The 15,325-nt window shown below is 51.5% G+C and overlaps 1 protein-coding gene across 1 annotated transcript; it reads left to right on the top strand.

Moving 5' to 3' along the window:
* The first annotated feature begins 12,032 nt into the window (after positions 1-12,032).
* On the top strand, positions 12,033-13,358 carry POU3F3 (POU class 3 homeobox 3). Its single transcript, XM_041468530.1, has one exon. It carries the CDS (start codon positions 12,039-12,041, stop codon positions 13,356-13,358), a length of 1,320 nt encoding a protein of 439 aa, XP_041324464.1. The 5' UTR covers positions 12,033-12,038.
* Positions 13,359-15,325: the final 1,967 nt, after the last annotated feature.

Below are 15,325 nucleotides of genomic sequence, written 5' to 3'. Positions count from 1 at the left end.
GGGGGGTTGTTTGAGAGTGACGGTGAGGCGAGGAGGAGGAGGAAGGAGGAAGGCTGGGAAGAAGGGGGTGGAGGGAGACGGCTTCTGAAATGGAGCCAGCCCAAACGGGAGACGATGCTAGAACCGGGGCTGCGTCATTTCGGGGCTGAGAGAGGGCTCAGCTCCCCTCCGCCTCTTCCCTGTCTGCAGGCAGGGAGGACAGATACCAGCAGGCCAGGGCAGAGCAGGGTGCGGGGCGCTGTGGGGTCGGGACCACCTCCGCCCGCCCTTCTCCGCAAGCCCCCGGGGCCGGGACGGGGAAGGAAAACCTCACGCTGGGGAAAGGGATAAGCCGCCTTCGGTCTGCCTGGCGATGCCAGAAAGGACAGGAGCAGGGAGAGGAGTACGGAACTCGTCGGCCACAAAGCAGTAGGCAGGACGGGTCACGAACGGGGCCCGAGGCAGGGCCAGCTCCCGCTGGGGTAACAGGGTCCCGGGACGGCGAGGGTAGGAGGAATGATCGGCATTTATAACGCCGGGGGAGGCTCACAGCCTTTCCAGCCTTTCAAAGAGTTTCAGCTGGGTGAGTGGAAATGCCTTCTGCCCCTTACACATATGGAAGCACAGCGATCTTTGGAGGGGGGGCGGGGGGGGAGGGGGGCAGAGAAAGCAATTTTTTGTTTTTCTGCTGGACAGTGGATCTCTTTGAGTCTATTGTCATGTCCTATGGCAGCAATTATAAATAAACTTTCTTTCTGCAGGGAGGAAGTAGCAGACACTGAGGGTCTGAAACTAGCAAATTGCTAGCAGCTACCCTGATCTTTGCTGGCCCATGTCAGCAAGGTGATGGCCTGGCCCTGTACTGAAAGACTGTGGGCACAGTATGCTGCATGTCTGAGACTTAATACCTGGCCTGGGAATACCTTTCCTTCTTTCAACTCTTCCCATCCACTCCAACACAATTTCCTTCTGAAGCTCATCCCCTCAAAAGCTTTCTAAATTCAGCTTCAAATACTCATGTTCACATATTTTTAATTTTTTTAAAATTATTTTCATACCACCCCTGTGGTCCCATGTTTAAAAAGCAAAGCTGCTCAGTGGCTTGAGATCACAGGTGCCATCAAGGAGGTCCATAATGAGTCTCAGTAAAAAGCAAGAGAGAATTGAGTCCCCAGGCAAGATTATAGTGCTGGTACACAACCATGTGCAGCCCTGTCCAAGCCTTCTATAGCACCTGCCACAGCAAAGGTGTTGCACGTAAAGTCTTGACAATATTGACCATAGTCATTATTGTTATGTGCATAAATATTTTAGTTCTTTTATGACTCTGCGCATGTGTGTGTGGGCAATATATGTGTGCATGCTCATACAAACACATTTATATCTATGTATATATTCAATAGTGATGGGCCTGTTAAACTGAGTGGTGATTTCTCTCCTACAGATAGTTGTATAATACACACATAGTGATGATACCTAAGGTGTTTGGGGGTGGGGATGCATAATATCTTATAAATTTGAAGTTTTTATCAGGCAGAGCAGATTACTTTAAGCGTTCAATTTCTCAGCGATCCAATTTTATTAGGATTTACTATCATTTGTGCTGCACATCCCTGGGGAAATAATGCTTTGATTAATGTAATCCTGGGCTGGGATCCGCCACATGCCCCTCTCCCAAGAGAAGGGCCCTGTTTGACAAACAAAAATAGAGCAGCAACTATTGCAATCTGCACTCACCTTTCGTAAGCACATAGACCCACACACACACACAGACACGAAATATAACCTTCTCCTCCCCCCAACCCCAAATACAATAGCAGCATCTCAAAACAATGTGCACTTATTCATTTACACACAATGATTCTGATTCAATGTGGGCTGTACAGTCCAGCCCTCAAATGCATAGAGACGGCCCAAAAAGGATTCTGCTCTGTCCCCTGCTGAGAAGCTGAAGCATCTCTGGGAAGCTCAATGCTTCTCTGTGTTTCAGGCCCTCCTTGGGCTCCCAACATTTCTGCCTCTTTGTTTCCCGCTGCAGGGCTTGCCACAAACCGATTTCAAGTCTTCTCCTTCAGACCCAGGGGCTGGAGAAGGTGTCCCTCCGAGACTGCCTGGCACGTACCGGGGGGACATGTACCTCTCTAAACAGGCCCTGGTAAGTGAATCACAGCCAGGCACTCTGCTCAGCTCACAGGGAGAGTGGGGGGACCCAGAAAACAACGCCAAACAGAAAGACTTGTCACATAGGTTTTTAAAGGGGGAAAAAAAGAAGTATTCTTCTGCCTTTGGGGGTTGCTGGGGTTTGAGCAGCTTTGTTCCAGCCACCACCACCTTCCCCCCCGCCACATCTCTCCCCCGCCCCCCCCTCTTCTGTTTGTGTCAAAGACTGGCAGGAACAATAGCATTTAAACAGAAGTAAATATGCCCAGACCAGAGCCCAGCCCCAGAGAAAGGGAAAGCTTTCTTTATATCCCTAGGTGAACTGGCCGTTGTTCCCCCTTTTCCTCCTTCTCCCCTCACGCCCACAAAACAACGCCCATTCCCGGCAGCCCAAATAGCAGTTTAATGTTGAATTTCTTCCTTCCACCTCGCCGTAACAAAGCAGGTCCCACTGCGCCTGAGGAGGACATACAGTGTCACAAAAAGGGCTCTGGCAGCACTCGGGCCACTCTTTTCCAAGTCCGGAGTAATAAATCCAGGAGAAGAAGGAGGGGAGGGATCTACAGTCTGGAGATAAGGAGGGATGCGGTTTGCGCCGGGGTTTTCAATAAGCTGCTGCTCTCTCCTTCGTGTTTACCCACTGACCCCCAATACGGTGACTCAGCGATTACAGAGCACTGGGTGTCTGTGTGTGTAAGGGTGTGAAGGGGAGCTGGGGGATTTCCTCCCCCTTTTGCCTTTCTTTTCTTTCCTGATGAAAAACGTTGCAATTACATTTCTGCATGCTGATCAGAGAGTTCAAATAACAAGCCTTAAACGCGTTATCAGGCTCTTGTTAAAGAGGGAAGAGGGAAGTGAAGGGGGAACAAATCCAGACGTATATGCCTGTATGTATGCATACCTATATAGATACATATTTAAATTACAGACTGCTACAAGAAGAGATGGGCTGTTGCTCGGACCGAGTGCCTTCACCCCGGCAGATGAGGAAAGAGCATCAATTTAAAACACCAAACAAACTAGAGAAGAAAGCAAGACGCACAAATCACTCCAGGGAAAAGTTATTTAGACGCAATCTCTAGATTTTCCCAGTGCAAACTGACTTTCCTATCGGGTTTGATCCAGTTTTCCTGCTCCTCTTCCCCCTCCCACCCCAGGGGGGATCCATCCCTATTTCGCGTTTTCCTTCTCAGAAGTGGCTCCTGCCGCCCCGCCCGGCAGGGCGTTTGCCGGGACCTCGGCGTGGCCGCGGCCAGTTCCGCGCCCGCGGAAAGGCCGGCGGGGCGGGGGTCGCCCCCCGGGGATGCGGGGTGGCGGCGGGCTTTCGGGTTCCAGCCTCCGCCCCCCACACTGCTACCCCCCTAACTCTTGGCAGGCGGTAAGAAATTGTTTCAGAAGTCGGGTGGTGGGACTGAATTTAGAGAGGGGAGGAGGGAATAAATGCAAGGAGATGATGAATAACTTTAACTTTTGACTGTAGGAGTCATGATGGAGTTGAGCGAAGCTGCGGGGAAATATGTCATTTAATCCCAGGGCTACTGAAGTCCCTTTTATCAAACGTCGTGATGCTGGAATTATACTGCTGTAAAAGCGACTGAGTACTTAAAAGTATCCAACATCAGGCAAATGTATAGATTGGAGGAATGGGTGTAAAATGAAGGCACGTACAAACTAATCACACGACCGTGAAAATCCCAAGCGGATTAGATAAATATAAATAGATGTGTGTTAAAAAAAAAAAAAAAAAAAAAAAAAAAAAAAAAAAAAAGGCACGATAAAACTCTAGCTGTTGTATTCACACAAGGAGAACAGACAGCGTGTGCATGTTTGTGTGCAATGCCAAAAAGAGCAGCCTTAAGGTTGACCTACTGCAATCTGCACTGAGCTCCTCAGACAATAGACAAGTTCAAATGTCAAAAAATCTAATAATAATAACCAGAGCTGCCAAACTGCACGAACTGTTTTCTGGTGTATCACAATTATTCACCCTCATATCCACTAAAAGACTTGCAGTCCTTATGCGTGTAAAAGAAAATCTATGTAATGCATATGGATTTTTTTTTTATCACATGTGAAACGCCATTGAGATGGCAAGCACGCAAATCGGAATGATATCATGTCTAATAAAAGCAGGGCTAAGGTTTTCACAGTCTCTTTTAAAAGACTCCAACTTGTAAATCCCCTTTTAATGTCGCTACATGCACAATTATTCTTATTAATAAAAATCTACATGTTCAAGGGTCTGGATTGAAACTGTGTATCCCTCTGATTTTAACATCGGTGGGAGCATTAGGTTTCCATCATATGCAATGTGTCTACGTTGAGCTCAAGTCAACAGATAGATTGTTCCATTCATTTGGCAACTCTCATTACAGTCCGTGTGAGGTGAACCCTGAGCAAGACACGTTGGGTAATATCAAAATTATGCAGCCGGGAAATAAAGGAATCTTGCTTTGCATGTGCAGTTCTGTATTATTGTTCTAATTTATTACAGAACCCGAAATGCTTTGTTATGCTCAAAACAATAAATAAGGTTCCGAGTGAAGCCTTCAGAATAAAAGGTATGGATAAATGATCCGCCTGCCTATTGTGTTTATCGTTATTATTGTCAGCCTTTAAAAGTAATCTGTGTATTTTCCTATTTTCTCCAGATTGGTTAGTGTAATATCCCTAGTGCAGCTATCAACGTGGTCATAAGAACTATGAACTACAGTATGGGTAAGCTTGAAAAACCCAGAGCAGATCGCATTAGCCAAGAACGCTACATATCTGGAAGCCAGTCAACTTCACGTTTGCAGCTGACTGCTGTATTATGCACGAATGTGTTTTACATATAGCAGACTGTATACGGAATATGTCTTTATGTTTAACATTTTAATTTGTAAATGCTAATTAGGCAGTTGGTCTCCACGGTTATATTAGTACATACCTAATCATTTCCCACTATAAGTAAATGAATACTAAATACGGTAAACACTTTCTTTTCACTATTTCCACGACAGTATCTCTTCTACATCCATTTTCCAAAGGCGTCCATTAGGACTAAATAGGCATTTATTTTAAAAAGGAGGAGGGAAAAAATGCACTCTGTAGCCCTCTTACAATTGGGGTGCCACGGCAGGCATGGAGCCGGCAATCCTGGCCGGACCGGACTCTTCCAAAGGCAGCCAGAAAAGTTTCCTTTTGCAGAATTAACTTGTTGCTCGTTTTAGCGTTAGTTTTTCGCTTTGCTTGCGGTACCTAGTCGCCTGCTGCTGCTAACTGGCTCAGGCACACAGCAGAGGATCTGCGCTTCTAAATCCTGTTTTGTTTAAAATATAACGCAGGTTACGCTTGGAGGATTGAGGGAAGGGGGGCAGAGGAAAACTGGGGGAACTCCGCTCAATCCCGACCCCGGGATGGTGAACTTTCATGGGGTCTTTCAACTCCAAAACCCGCCCGCTTCACAGGCGAGGGAAATGTTCACTAAACTGCAAATCTTAAGCAAGCAACCACGTTTCTGAGGAGAATTGCGCTCTGGAAATGTGTTTTACTAGTCTGGAATATTCCTAGCGCTCATTGCGCCAAACGCGGTAGGTGGAAAGTTTTGTTCATGTAAATATCTCAACCATTTTACCTCACGGTCAATACACACAGGGACTTGACTCCGTTTTCCAAATGAAGACCCACGAATACTTTAAATGAAAAGTGTAATTTCTTGTAGGTCGTTTTCTGTCTTTGATTACTTCTCTCTCTCTCTCTCTCTCTTTTTTTTTTTTTTTTTTTCTATGCATGTGTTAGGCTTTTAGGCGGGGTGTTCATCTTGCCAGGTTCTATCATATTTATGGGCTGTGTGATTTCCAGGGCTCCAATTGGTCTTTCCCTTATGGAGGCAAGAAATAAAACTTTCCTTGTAGCACGGAAACTGCTGGGGCTCCACCACGGGGGAACAAAGTGGCTCCAAGCTCCCGCCCCGGTGGCACCGCTCCCCACCCGTCCCGGGAGGACGCAGGTGCGTTGCAGGATGCTCAGGATGCTGCAGCCACGCGGGTCCGCCCGTGCCCTGTGTCCCGCCAGCGGACGAGGGCGCGGGGGTGAGAAGCAGCCGTGTTTGCGCAGGAATCCCACCCAAAAAAAAAAAAAAAGAAAAAAACCAAAACCAAACAAACAAAAAAACCAACCCACCTCCCCACACTAAAAAAATCCCGAAAACTAAACGCCACCAACTAAATTTCTCAGTTCTGTCCCCTCTTGCAATCACTTAGCGAGGGAAGCAGAGAAAAGGAGTAAGGGGCTGGGAGGCTGAGAGCAGGCGCGCTCGGGAAGGGACAGAGGCCCGAGCTGTGTCGAGCTCAGCTGCGCTCGCTGTCGATGCTGTGTTTAGTTGAGGTTAATCTGCGAGTGTCCCGGGCGGCGAAAACTTGTGCCGGGTGCGCGGCCGGTGCGGGCAGGGCGGGAGGCGGGGGAGTGCGGCGTTACCTCTGTCTCTGGCTCCCGCACACAGATAAGGCTGAAGGGATCGGGGGGAGGAGCGGCCAGCTTGAGGGGGAAAGGAGGGAAAAATGAAAGGGGAAAAAAAAAAAAAAAAAAAAAAGAAAAAGAAAACTAGCCACTTTTCCAGGTTTAATACAGCGATTAAATATTAAATAATGTAAAAAAACCCGAGTCGTTTTATTGCATCTCCAGAGGCTTAAGCGCCTTATTTGGACAGAAAGAAAACCACAAAAACCCCCGCGTGGCACCCCGGTTGCCCCGAGCTGCGGTGCCCGTGCCTGTGTTTAATTACCGCTCTCACTCCCTTGCAGGCCTCGGGTCCGTTGGAGGCACCGCACCGCCTGGGACACTTTCGGGCGGCCCCTGAACCGGCAGCCCCCGCTGCCGTCCCCCATCCCGCGGGCCCCGGGAGTTGCGGGGCGCTGTCCCGGCGGCGGGGAGCGCCGGTGTGCGGGCAGTGCCGGCTGCGGCGGCGGCGGGGCCGGGCCCGGCAGCCCCCGCCGCCCTCAGCCCCCGCCGCGCGCGGGGAGGGGGCGTCGCGGGGCGCCCCCTGGCGGCCGGCCGGCGCCAGGCGGAGCGCGCCCAAAGTTGATTTTGCTCGGCAAGCCGTATCGTATAAAATTAACGACAGCCAATAAAATTAGCTTACATGTTTCAACCGTAAAAGTCCAAAACAAAATAAAGCTAGTTTTAGTGAAGCTAAGAAGCTCTGCTTTGGCCCCGTTCTCTCTGGCTTGAACTGGGGTCCTTTTATCTAAAGCCCAGTGCACAAACATATAGCTTAATGTGACTAGTGTTCTTCCTTTTATTTCTTTCTCTATGGCAACCAATATGTTCTGCTCAGAAATGTTCCCCCATCAAGGAAACAAATGATCTTGAGGGAGCAGCTCTATACGGCATCTGTTCCGATGGAGCACACAGAGTTAACCCCAGTCAAAAGAGACGCTGGGCACGTCAACAAGAAGTGGAAAATGAGCGATTCTTCTCCCCCCCAAATTGAAACCTATACCTCCGTAGTTTTACAAGCCATTTTATTGATTTGGCTATCGACCGTTTCCAAAGAAGTAACTAATTCTAGGAAATTACAATGATCACCAGCTATTGTGTATCCAAAAGAGCAGCAACAGAGGGGGCAAAGAAAAAAAAAAATGCAAAAAGCAGAGTAAAATTAAAATAAATTAAAGTCACATAATGGTATATTTAAGGTTCGGTAAAGTTTTCAGGAGCGGTATCTGGCCTGTTAATTTAATCCTACATTATTTATCACATTATTTATCACACTGACCCAAACGCTGTAGAAGAGTTTCAGATCATTAGACTACACCTCGCAATTGGATGGGATTCGGGGAAAGCAGAGAGACAGGCAAGATTGTCAAAAGAGAGAAACAAAGTGAAATCTGGTCTGTAATCCTCCAGCCCCAATCTCCTTGGAGAATAAAATGAAGGGATGTCCTGGTTAGTTTTGATTGATTATACTCTTTCTGATGGACTTTCACTACAGAGCTCTAGATGTTGTGCTTAACCGTCTGTTCCCTAGTTACAACATTAACCCTGTGCGTGCACCGCCGCTCCGCACCTTCCCGCGCCTCCCCCGCGCCCGTCCCTTCTCCGGCAGGTGCTCGGGTCACCCGCGCCCGCCCCGGCCCCGGCCCCGGCCCCTCTCCCGCCCGCTGCACCGGCCGGGCCCCCTCCCCGCCCGCCGGGAGACCCCCCCGCCCCGGCCCAGCCTCCCCGAGTCTCGGTGTTACAATAATTAACAGTGCCCAGAAAAGTGAAGTAGTAACCAGAAAGACTTTCCAGCGCTGAAGAATTGCTTTGCTGCCTTGAGCTTTGGAATGAATCCATGCTTTTTATGTAATATTTCACTAAGGTGCTTTTTGTTGCTGGTGGGATTTTTTTCCCTTTCTCTTTCCCTTTTTTTCCCAGCCTGTTTCCTTCAAGGCAGTTGCCATGGGTTTCCCTGTCTTGTCCTAAGCTTTTGAAAATATATATCCAGAAGACTTTAAAGAAAACAAAAGTAGATAAAAAAATGTAAAACACTTACCGATCAAACTCCCAGGATTTAGAGAAATTTTTTTTAATTTTTGATTTTAATAAGGTGACAGGGGGAAAAAAGCATGTTCTCAACTCCAGCGAAACGATCCATGTTAAGATTTTCCTTTGCACTGACTCCACTAAGCCCCGCTCTCCACTAGTCTATTATTTTCACCAAAATATATGAAAATTTATGCAAATGAAAATCAGCACTAACTGTTCTCCCCTTGTTATACTTTGGATTTTTTTCCAGACAAAACAATCTCACTCTGCAAGGGAGGGGGTGGGAAGAGTTGGGGAACGAAGTTAGTTGCTTGTTTTTTGTTGGGATATTTTTTAAAATAAAAGACCCTACTCCAGCTTGAGCTTTATTTTTTGTTGTCGCTGTTATGAGGGTGTACGGTGGTTTGGTTTTTTTTCTTTATTTTTGGGGGATTTCTCCACCCCCCCACACACACCTTCCTTTTTTATTAAGAAAGTAGATCTGTTTGCAGAGGCGCTATCACGTTTCATCAGGCCACCTGAGACGGCTTTTGAAAGCGTGTACTGTGAAATTCATAGCAGTAATTTAGACAAAATCCTCACTGTATATTAATGAAAGACGGCCCCATGGCACCGTTCCTATCCTCCCCATTCAGTGTAAACAAAACCACGAGACTCACTCGGTTTTTGAGCCTGATCCAAGCAAAATCGGCTGGAAAGGAAAACATGGGGTTCTGGCACTGACTATTCAAACGTCTGCACCTGGAGATCTCAGATTTATTCAATGAAATCTGTGTTGGATCTTTTATATATATATAAAAAAAGAAACCTTTGGAGGACGCATGGGAACAAATATATATACCTATATATATGCATATATATATATATATATACATATATACACATATATATATATACACATATTTATACATATATATATATATATATATATAATGATTATGTTTGGTGTTTAGTTATCACCGCCCTTAAGATCCGTACGCTTCACTTGAATGGTTTTTCTAACCCGACCTGCCATGGTGTTTCGTGCCGTGCCAGCCGGGGGCTGGAGGGAGCCCCGAGCACCGGCTGCCGAGCGCGGCGGGAGCGGGACGGCACGGAGGGCGCTGCCAGCGGGACGCAGCTCAGCGCCTCCCAGGGCCGGGTTATTCAGCGTGCGGAGGAGGGAGCGGGGCGGGCAGGGCCAGGCGGGGGACGACGCTGCCCATTCCCGTGCCCGCATCGCGCGTTTCCCTCGCGCGGCCCCCGCCACCCGGGAGCGCGCGTGGGACGGCGCTGCGCGGCGAGGCGGTCACCGGCAGCGCCGTGTCCCCTCCGTGTCCGAGCGGTGTTATTGCACCGGCAGTCCCCGAGGAGCGTTCAATTTGCCCTTGTTTTTGTTGCCACTTTCTCTTTCTCCGTGGTTCACTGAGGTTGCCTGCGCGCAGTGTTTCCGCTTGGTCGCATCTCTTCCCCCGCCCCCCTTAACTCTTTCCGCTGGACGAGAAATAATACAGCGTTTCATGCCGCGGGGCTGGCTCCCTGCGAGTAGACCGCAGCGCGCAGGGCAAGCCCGGACGCCGGCTCCCCTTGCCACCTCCCCCGCCGACGGGGCGGCCCTTCTCCTCCGCTGCCGGGCCAGCCCCCCGGCGTGACGGCTGCGGACGGGCTGCCGGGGTCCGGGGCTCACCCCACTGCTTTCCTGAGGGCGGGCGCCTCCGGGGCTGAGCGCGGGGGGGGCGCAGCTCCGAATGCCGGTACGGGCACTGCCGACGGGAGAGAAGCGGGTGCGTGTGCCCGGTGGTGACACCTTCGCACAAACGCCTTTCCGAATCCAGCCCGGTGCTGGCGTCGCTGTTATTGTCGTTATTACTGTTGGTATTAATTATTACCGGCCGCGCTCGCCCCTTCCCGAGCGGCGACGGCGGGAGAGCTCCGAGGTGCGTGTGTCCGCCGGGCAGGAAGAGTTAAGAGGCGGAGGTAGGGAGGGATGGAGGGAGGAGGAAGGAGGAAGGGGAGAGGGAGGAGGGATAGAGGCAAGGGGGGGCAACTTCCATCTCCGACGCCACTTCGCCTAAATTAAAAAGCAGCCAATCGGAACGGCCGGAAGGGGGGCCGCGCGGCCGGCGGCGCGCTGTCCGTCACGGGGCGCGCAGCCAATCGGCGGGGGCGGCGGCGGCCGCTTCCTCGCGGCGGGGCCGGGCGCGGGCGGCGCGGGCGGCGGCGGCGGCGGCGGGAGGGAGGAGAGAGAGGGAGGGACTGACGGACGGACGGACGGACTGGAGGGGGGAGGGCGCAGGGAGGAGGGAGGGCGCGGGCACGGCCCGGGAGAGGGAGGCGGGGAGAGGCGAGCGGCGGGACTCCGGCACCGCCAGTGCGCGCTGCCAGCCCGGCAGCCAACTTCCCCGCTGGAGTTAGTGTATAAAGGATACCATATATGCACACACACATACACACACCTCTCCACCAAGGCGCTCCTCCTCCGCCTCCTCCCTCGACCAACTGCTGGAATTAAAATAAAAAGCAAAACAAACACAACCAAAAAAAAAAAAAAAAAAGACAACAAACCAAGCGAGAGAGAGAGCGGGAGAGGGAAAGAAACAATTCGCGAGGTAACGAGAAAATTCAACTTTTTAAAATTCTTTTTACTTTTTTTTTTTTTTTCCGACCGCCAAAAGGAAAGGTAGAGAGAAAAAAATGTCTTATCCAGAGCGTGACTCTAGCAAGAAGGCTCCGGCAGGACTCTTGTTTCAAAGGGGACAAAGTGCTTCAGCAACAGCACAACTTTGAGAAATGCATCATCACCACCATCACCACCATCATCATCACAGGAAGTTTTCTTAGGACACCAACAAAACTTGCAATTAACAGAGCAAAAGGAGATCGAGGAACCGAGGAGAGAAAGACAGAGAGAGAGGCAGAAAAAAAGGAAAATATACCCACACACAAAGCCTTAAAGGAAGAAGAAAAGGAAAAGTTTCACTCTGAGAGGGGAAGACTGAGAGGAGGAGATGTACTCCTAGGGGAGCGGAGGGGAGAAGGCACGGGGGCTTTTTGATCCCCCCCCCCCCCTTTTTTTCGCTTTTTAGCCTTTGTTTGGTTTCCTCCCTGCGAGCAGCAAGCCCGGGCGAGAAGAAGGCGGAGGAAAACTACATGTACAGCTAAATATAACTCTTTTTTTGGGAAAAAAAAAAAAAAGAAAGGCTAAAAAAATATAAAAGGCGAAGCGAGAGCCGGCGACCGCAACGAGCGCGCCGCGGAGCGGAGGCAGGACGGCCGGCGGACGGGCGGAGGAGAGCGCGCAGCGGAGCGCTAGCAGGTGAACCCCGCGCCCCGGCGCCCCGGCGAGGCTGGGAAGGCGGCGGCGGCGGCGGCGGCGCGGGCGGGGGCGAGCGGCGGGCGGCGGGCGCGGGATGGCCGCGGCCACCTCTAACCCCTACCTCCCCGGCAACGGCATCCTGGCGGCCGGCTCCATCGTCCACGCGGACTCGGGCGGCGGCGGCGGCGGCGGCGGCGGCGGCATGCAGCCGGGGAGCGTGGCCGTCACCTCGGTGGCGGGCGGCTACCGCGGCGACCCGGCGGCCAAGATGGTCCAGAGCGACTTCATGCCGGGCGCCATGGCCGCCAGCAACGGCGGCCATATGCTGAGCCATGCCCACCAGTGGGTGACAGCCCTGCCCCACGCCGCCGCCGCCGCCGCCGCCGCCGCCGCCGCTGCCGCCGAAGCGGGCTCGCCCTGGTCCGGCAGCCCCGTGGGCATGACGGGCAGCCCCCAGCAGCCGCCGCCGCCGCCCGACGTCAAGGGCAGCGGCGGACGCGACGACCTGCACTCGGGCGCGGCGCTGCACCACCGGCCGCCCCACCTGGGCCCCCCGCACCAGGGGCACCCGGCGGCCTGGGGGGCGGCGGCGGCCGCCCACCTACCCTCCATGGCCGGCGGGCAGCAGCAGCAGCAGTCGCTCCTCTACTCGCAGCCCGGGGGTTTCACGGTGAACGGCATGTTGAGCCCCCCCCCCGGCGGTCAGAGCCTGGTGCACCCGGGGCTCGTGCGCGGCGAGACGCCGGAGCTGGGCGAGCACCCCGGGCATCACCACCACCACCACCACCAGCACCCCGGGCACCACCCGCCGCACCACGGCGGCGTCAACAGCCACGACCCGCACTCGGACGAGGACACGCCGACCTCCGACGACCTGGAGCAGTTCGCCAAGCAGTTCAAGCAGCGGCGGATTAAGCTGGGCTTCACCCAGGCCGACGTGGGGCTGGCGCTGGGCACCCTCTACGGCAACGTCTTCTCGCAGACCACCATCTGCCGCTTCGAGGCCCTGCAGCTCAGCTTCAAGAACATGTGCAAGCTGAAGCCTTTGTTGAACAAGTGGCTGGAGGAAGCCGACTCTTCCACGGGCAGTCCCACCAGCATCGACAAGATCGCCGCCCAGGGCAGGAAGAGGAAGAAGCGGACCTCCATCGAGGTGAGTGTCAAGGGGGCCTTGGAGAGCCACTTTCTGAAATGCCCCAAGCCCTCCGCCCAGGAGATTACGAACCTAGCGGACAGCCTGCAGCTGGAGAAGGAGGTGGTCAGGGTTTGGTTTTGCAATCGGAGGCAGAAAGAGAAACGGATGACCCCCCCGGGGATCCAGCAGCAGACCCCCGACGATGTCTACTCCCAGGTCGGCACCGTCAACTCCGACACGCCGCCCCCTCACCACGGACTGCAGACCAGCGTGCAGTGAGGGGCACCGCGGGCGGGCCGGGCAGCGCGGGGGCAGCGCGGGCCAGGCCGGGCCGGGCACCGCCGCCGGCACCGCCACCGGCTCCGGCACCGCCGCGCACAGCCGCACGCTCACACAGACACACACGCGCGCACACACACACACACACACACACACACGATCCAGGCTCGTTCAGACTGCTTGTGTTTATATATATATGGATATATGCGTGCATCTATATATATATAAGATCGATACCAATAGGGAGCGGTGGAGAAGGTCGATCCGAGCGAGAGCGTTTAGACCGTGTTGGGAAAACGGGGTGGAGATGCATAATGCACCAAAACTGCAGATGTGCCGGGGGGTTGTTGGTTGGTTGTGGGGAAAGGGCTTGGGGGGGTGGGCTTGGGCTTTTTTGATTTTATTTTTGTTTTTATTTTTCTCCAAATTACCCCCTTCTCGCAGTAAGGAACACCACTGTCTGCGCTATTTTTTTTTTTCAATGGGAGCAGTCAAAAAAAGGGAAGCAGAAGAAAAATAATCTGGTTAATCAGAGGGTGCTTGCTGCATTCCGGCACCCTGTTTTTCTTGGCCAAAACGTAGAATTTTGGTGCAAGGCAGATATCCACTCTGAAAACATATATATCTATATATCTATATATTCTGAAAAATGAAAGGGTCCACTTTTTCCAGAAAAAAAAAATATGCACACAGCACTAAAAACAAGCAGGCTGAATAGGGAAGCAAATACATATATATATATTTATCTATATATATAGGTATAGCTATAGAACAAAAAAATGGAAATAAATGCCCGCACGCGGAGAAAACTGACCCTGAGGAGAAAGGGGGGAGGGACAGACGCCAGGGGGAGGGTGAAAGAAGGAGAGGTTGTTGGTCCCTAAAGTTCGAGCTCTGTAGAAGGACTTTGCATGAATTAAAGGAACCAGGGAAAGAAAGGGAAATAATTTAGGGCTGTCAAATTCCTGCTCCTGACGGCTGCCAATCATCATGGAAGAGTCATAAAAAAATCCACTGCTAATATTTTTTTTATTAATATTTTTATTTTTTATTTCTGGACTGATTCAGATAAAGGGATTTAGAAGGACTGAGCATCTGCAGCTGCACTTATCTGAACTTCTCCTCTCCTAAATCCGTTGCCAACTTTGATTGAATGGGTGCTGTGGATGTGATTATATAATACTGCCATTTCCAAGCAGTGTTTTTGGTAGGTTTTAATAAACAGACTTTTCAAAAAGACGGCAATATAGAATTGTTAGATCCGTTGTTGATCTAAAAAAAAAAATTTGCTTTATATTTTCATTAAATGACTTCTTTTAATATTTTATTCAGAATACCTATGAACTGCTGCAAAACGGTAATTTATTTTTTCCCCAGATCTTGTATTACGTGTTTTTTTCAGACGAGCACAAATCAAAATGAAATGAAAATATGGACAGTTGTTAGGTAATAAGGGTATCTTTTGATGTGATAATTTGATTGTAATTTAATTTGAGTAGTGATTCCGTAAGAGCTGATTGAGAAAATAAATTTGTTAGAATGAAATAGTCTGTGTCTGATGCATAAACACTGTGTCGAAAAACAAACAAAAAAAAAAAGTTTTCTGAAGGGACATACTGCTAAAGTGAGCGAGATACGGAGGGTCCTACCTGCCGGCTGCACGGCCCGTGCTCCCCGGCAGTGCCCCCGCCTCACCCTTGCTGCTGCTTGCCCGGCGCGGGGCTCTCCCCCTGCCCGCCTCTCCGCCGAGCCCGTGTCCGCCGTCCCTTCCATCAGCCCCGGGGACCCTGTGTCACCGGGAAGGACGGCGAGATTAGAGCTCACCACATGCCACCTTCTTCCCGAGAGGGCTGTGGTGCCTCGCTTTAGGCTGGCACTCGGGCGCGGGCGGTACCTGAGCGCGTCCTCAGGTCCCGCGCGGCCGGTGCTAAGAGGGATGTTTCCAAAAGTTCAGTCTTGTTTCCTCT

This window comes from Pyrgilauda ruficollis, unplaced genomic scaffold, assembly GCF_017590135.1.
Source record: "Pyrgilauda ruficollis isolate IOZ18807 unplaced genomic scaffold, ASM1759013v1 scaffold22, whole genome shotgun sequence".
Lineage (NCBI taxonomy): Eukaryota > Metazoa > Chordata > Aves > Passeriformes > Passeridae > Pyrgilauda > Pyrgilauda ruficollis.
This window is presented reverse-complemented; position numbering and strand designations above follow the sequence as displayed.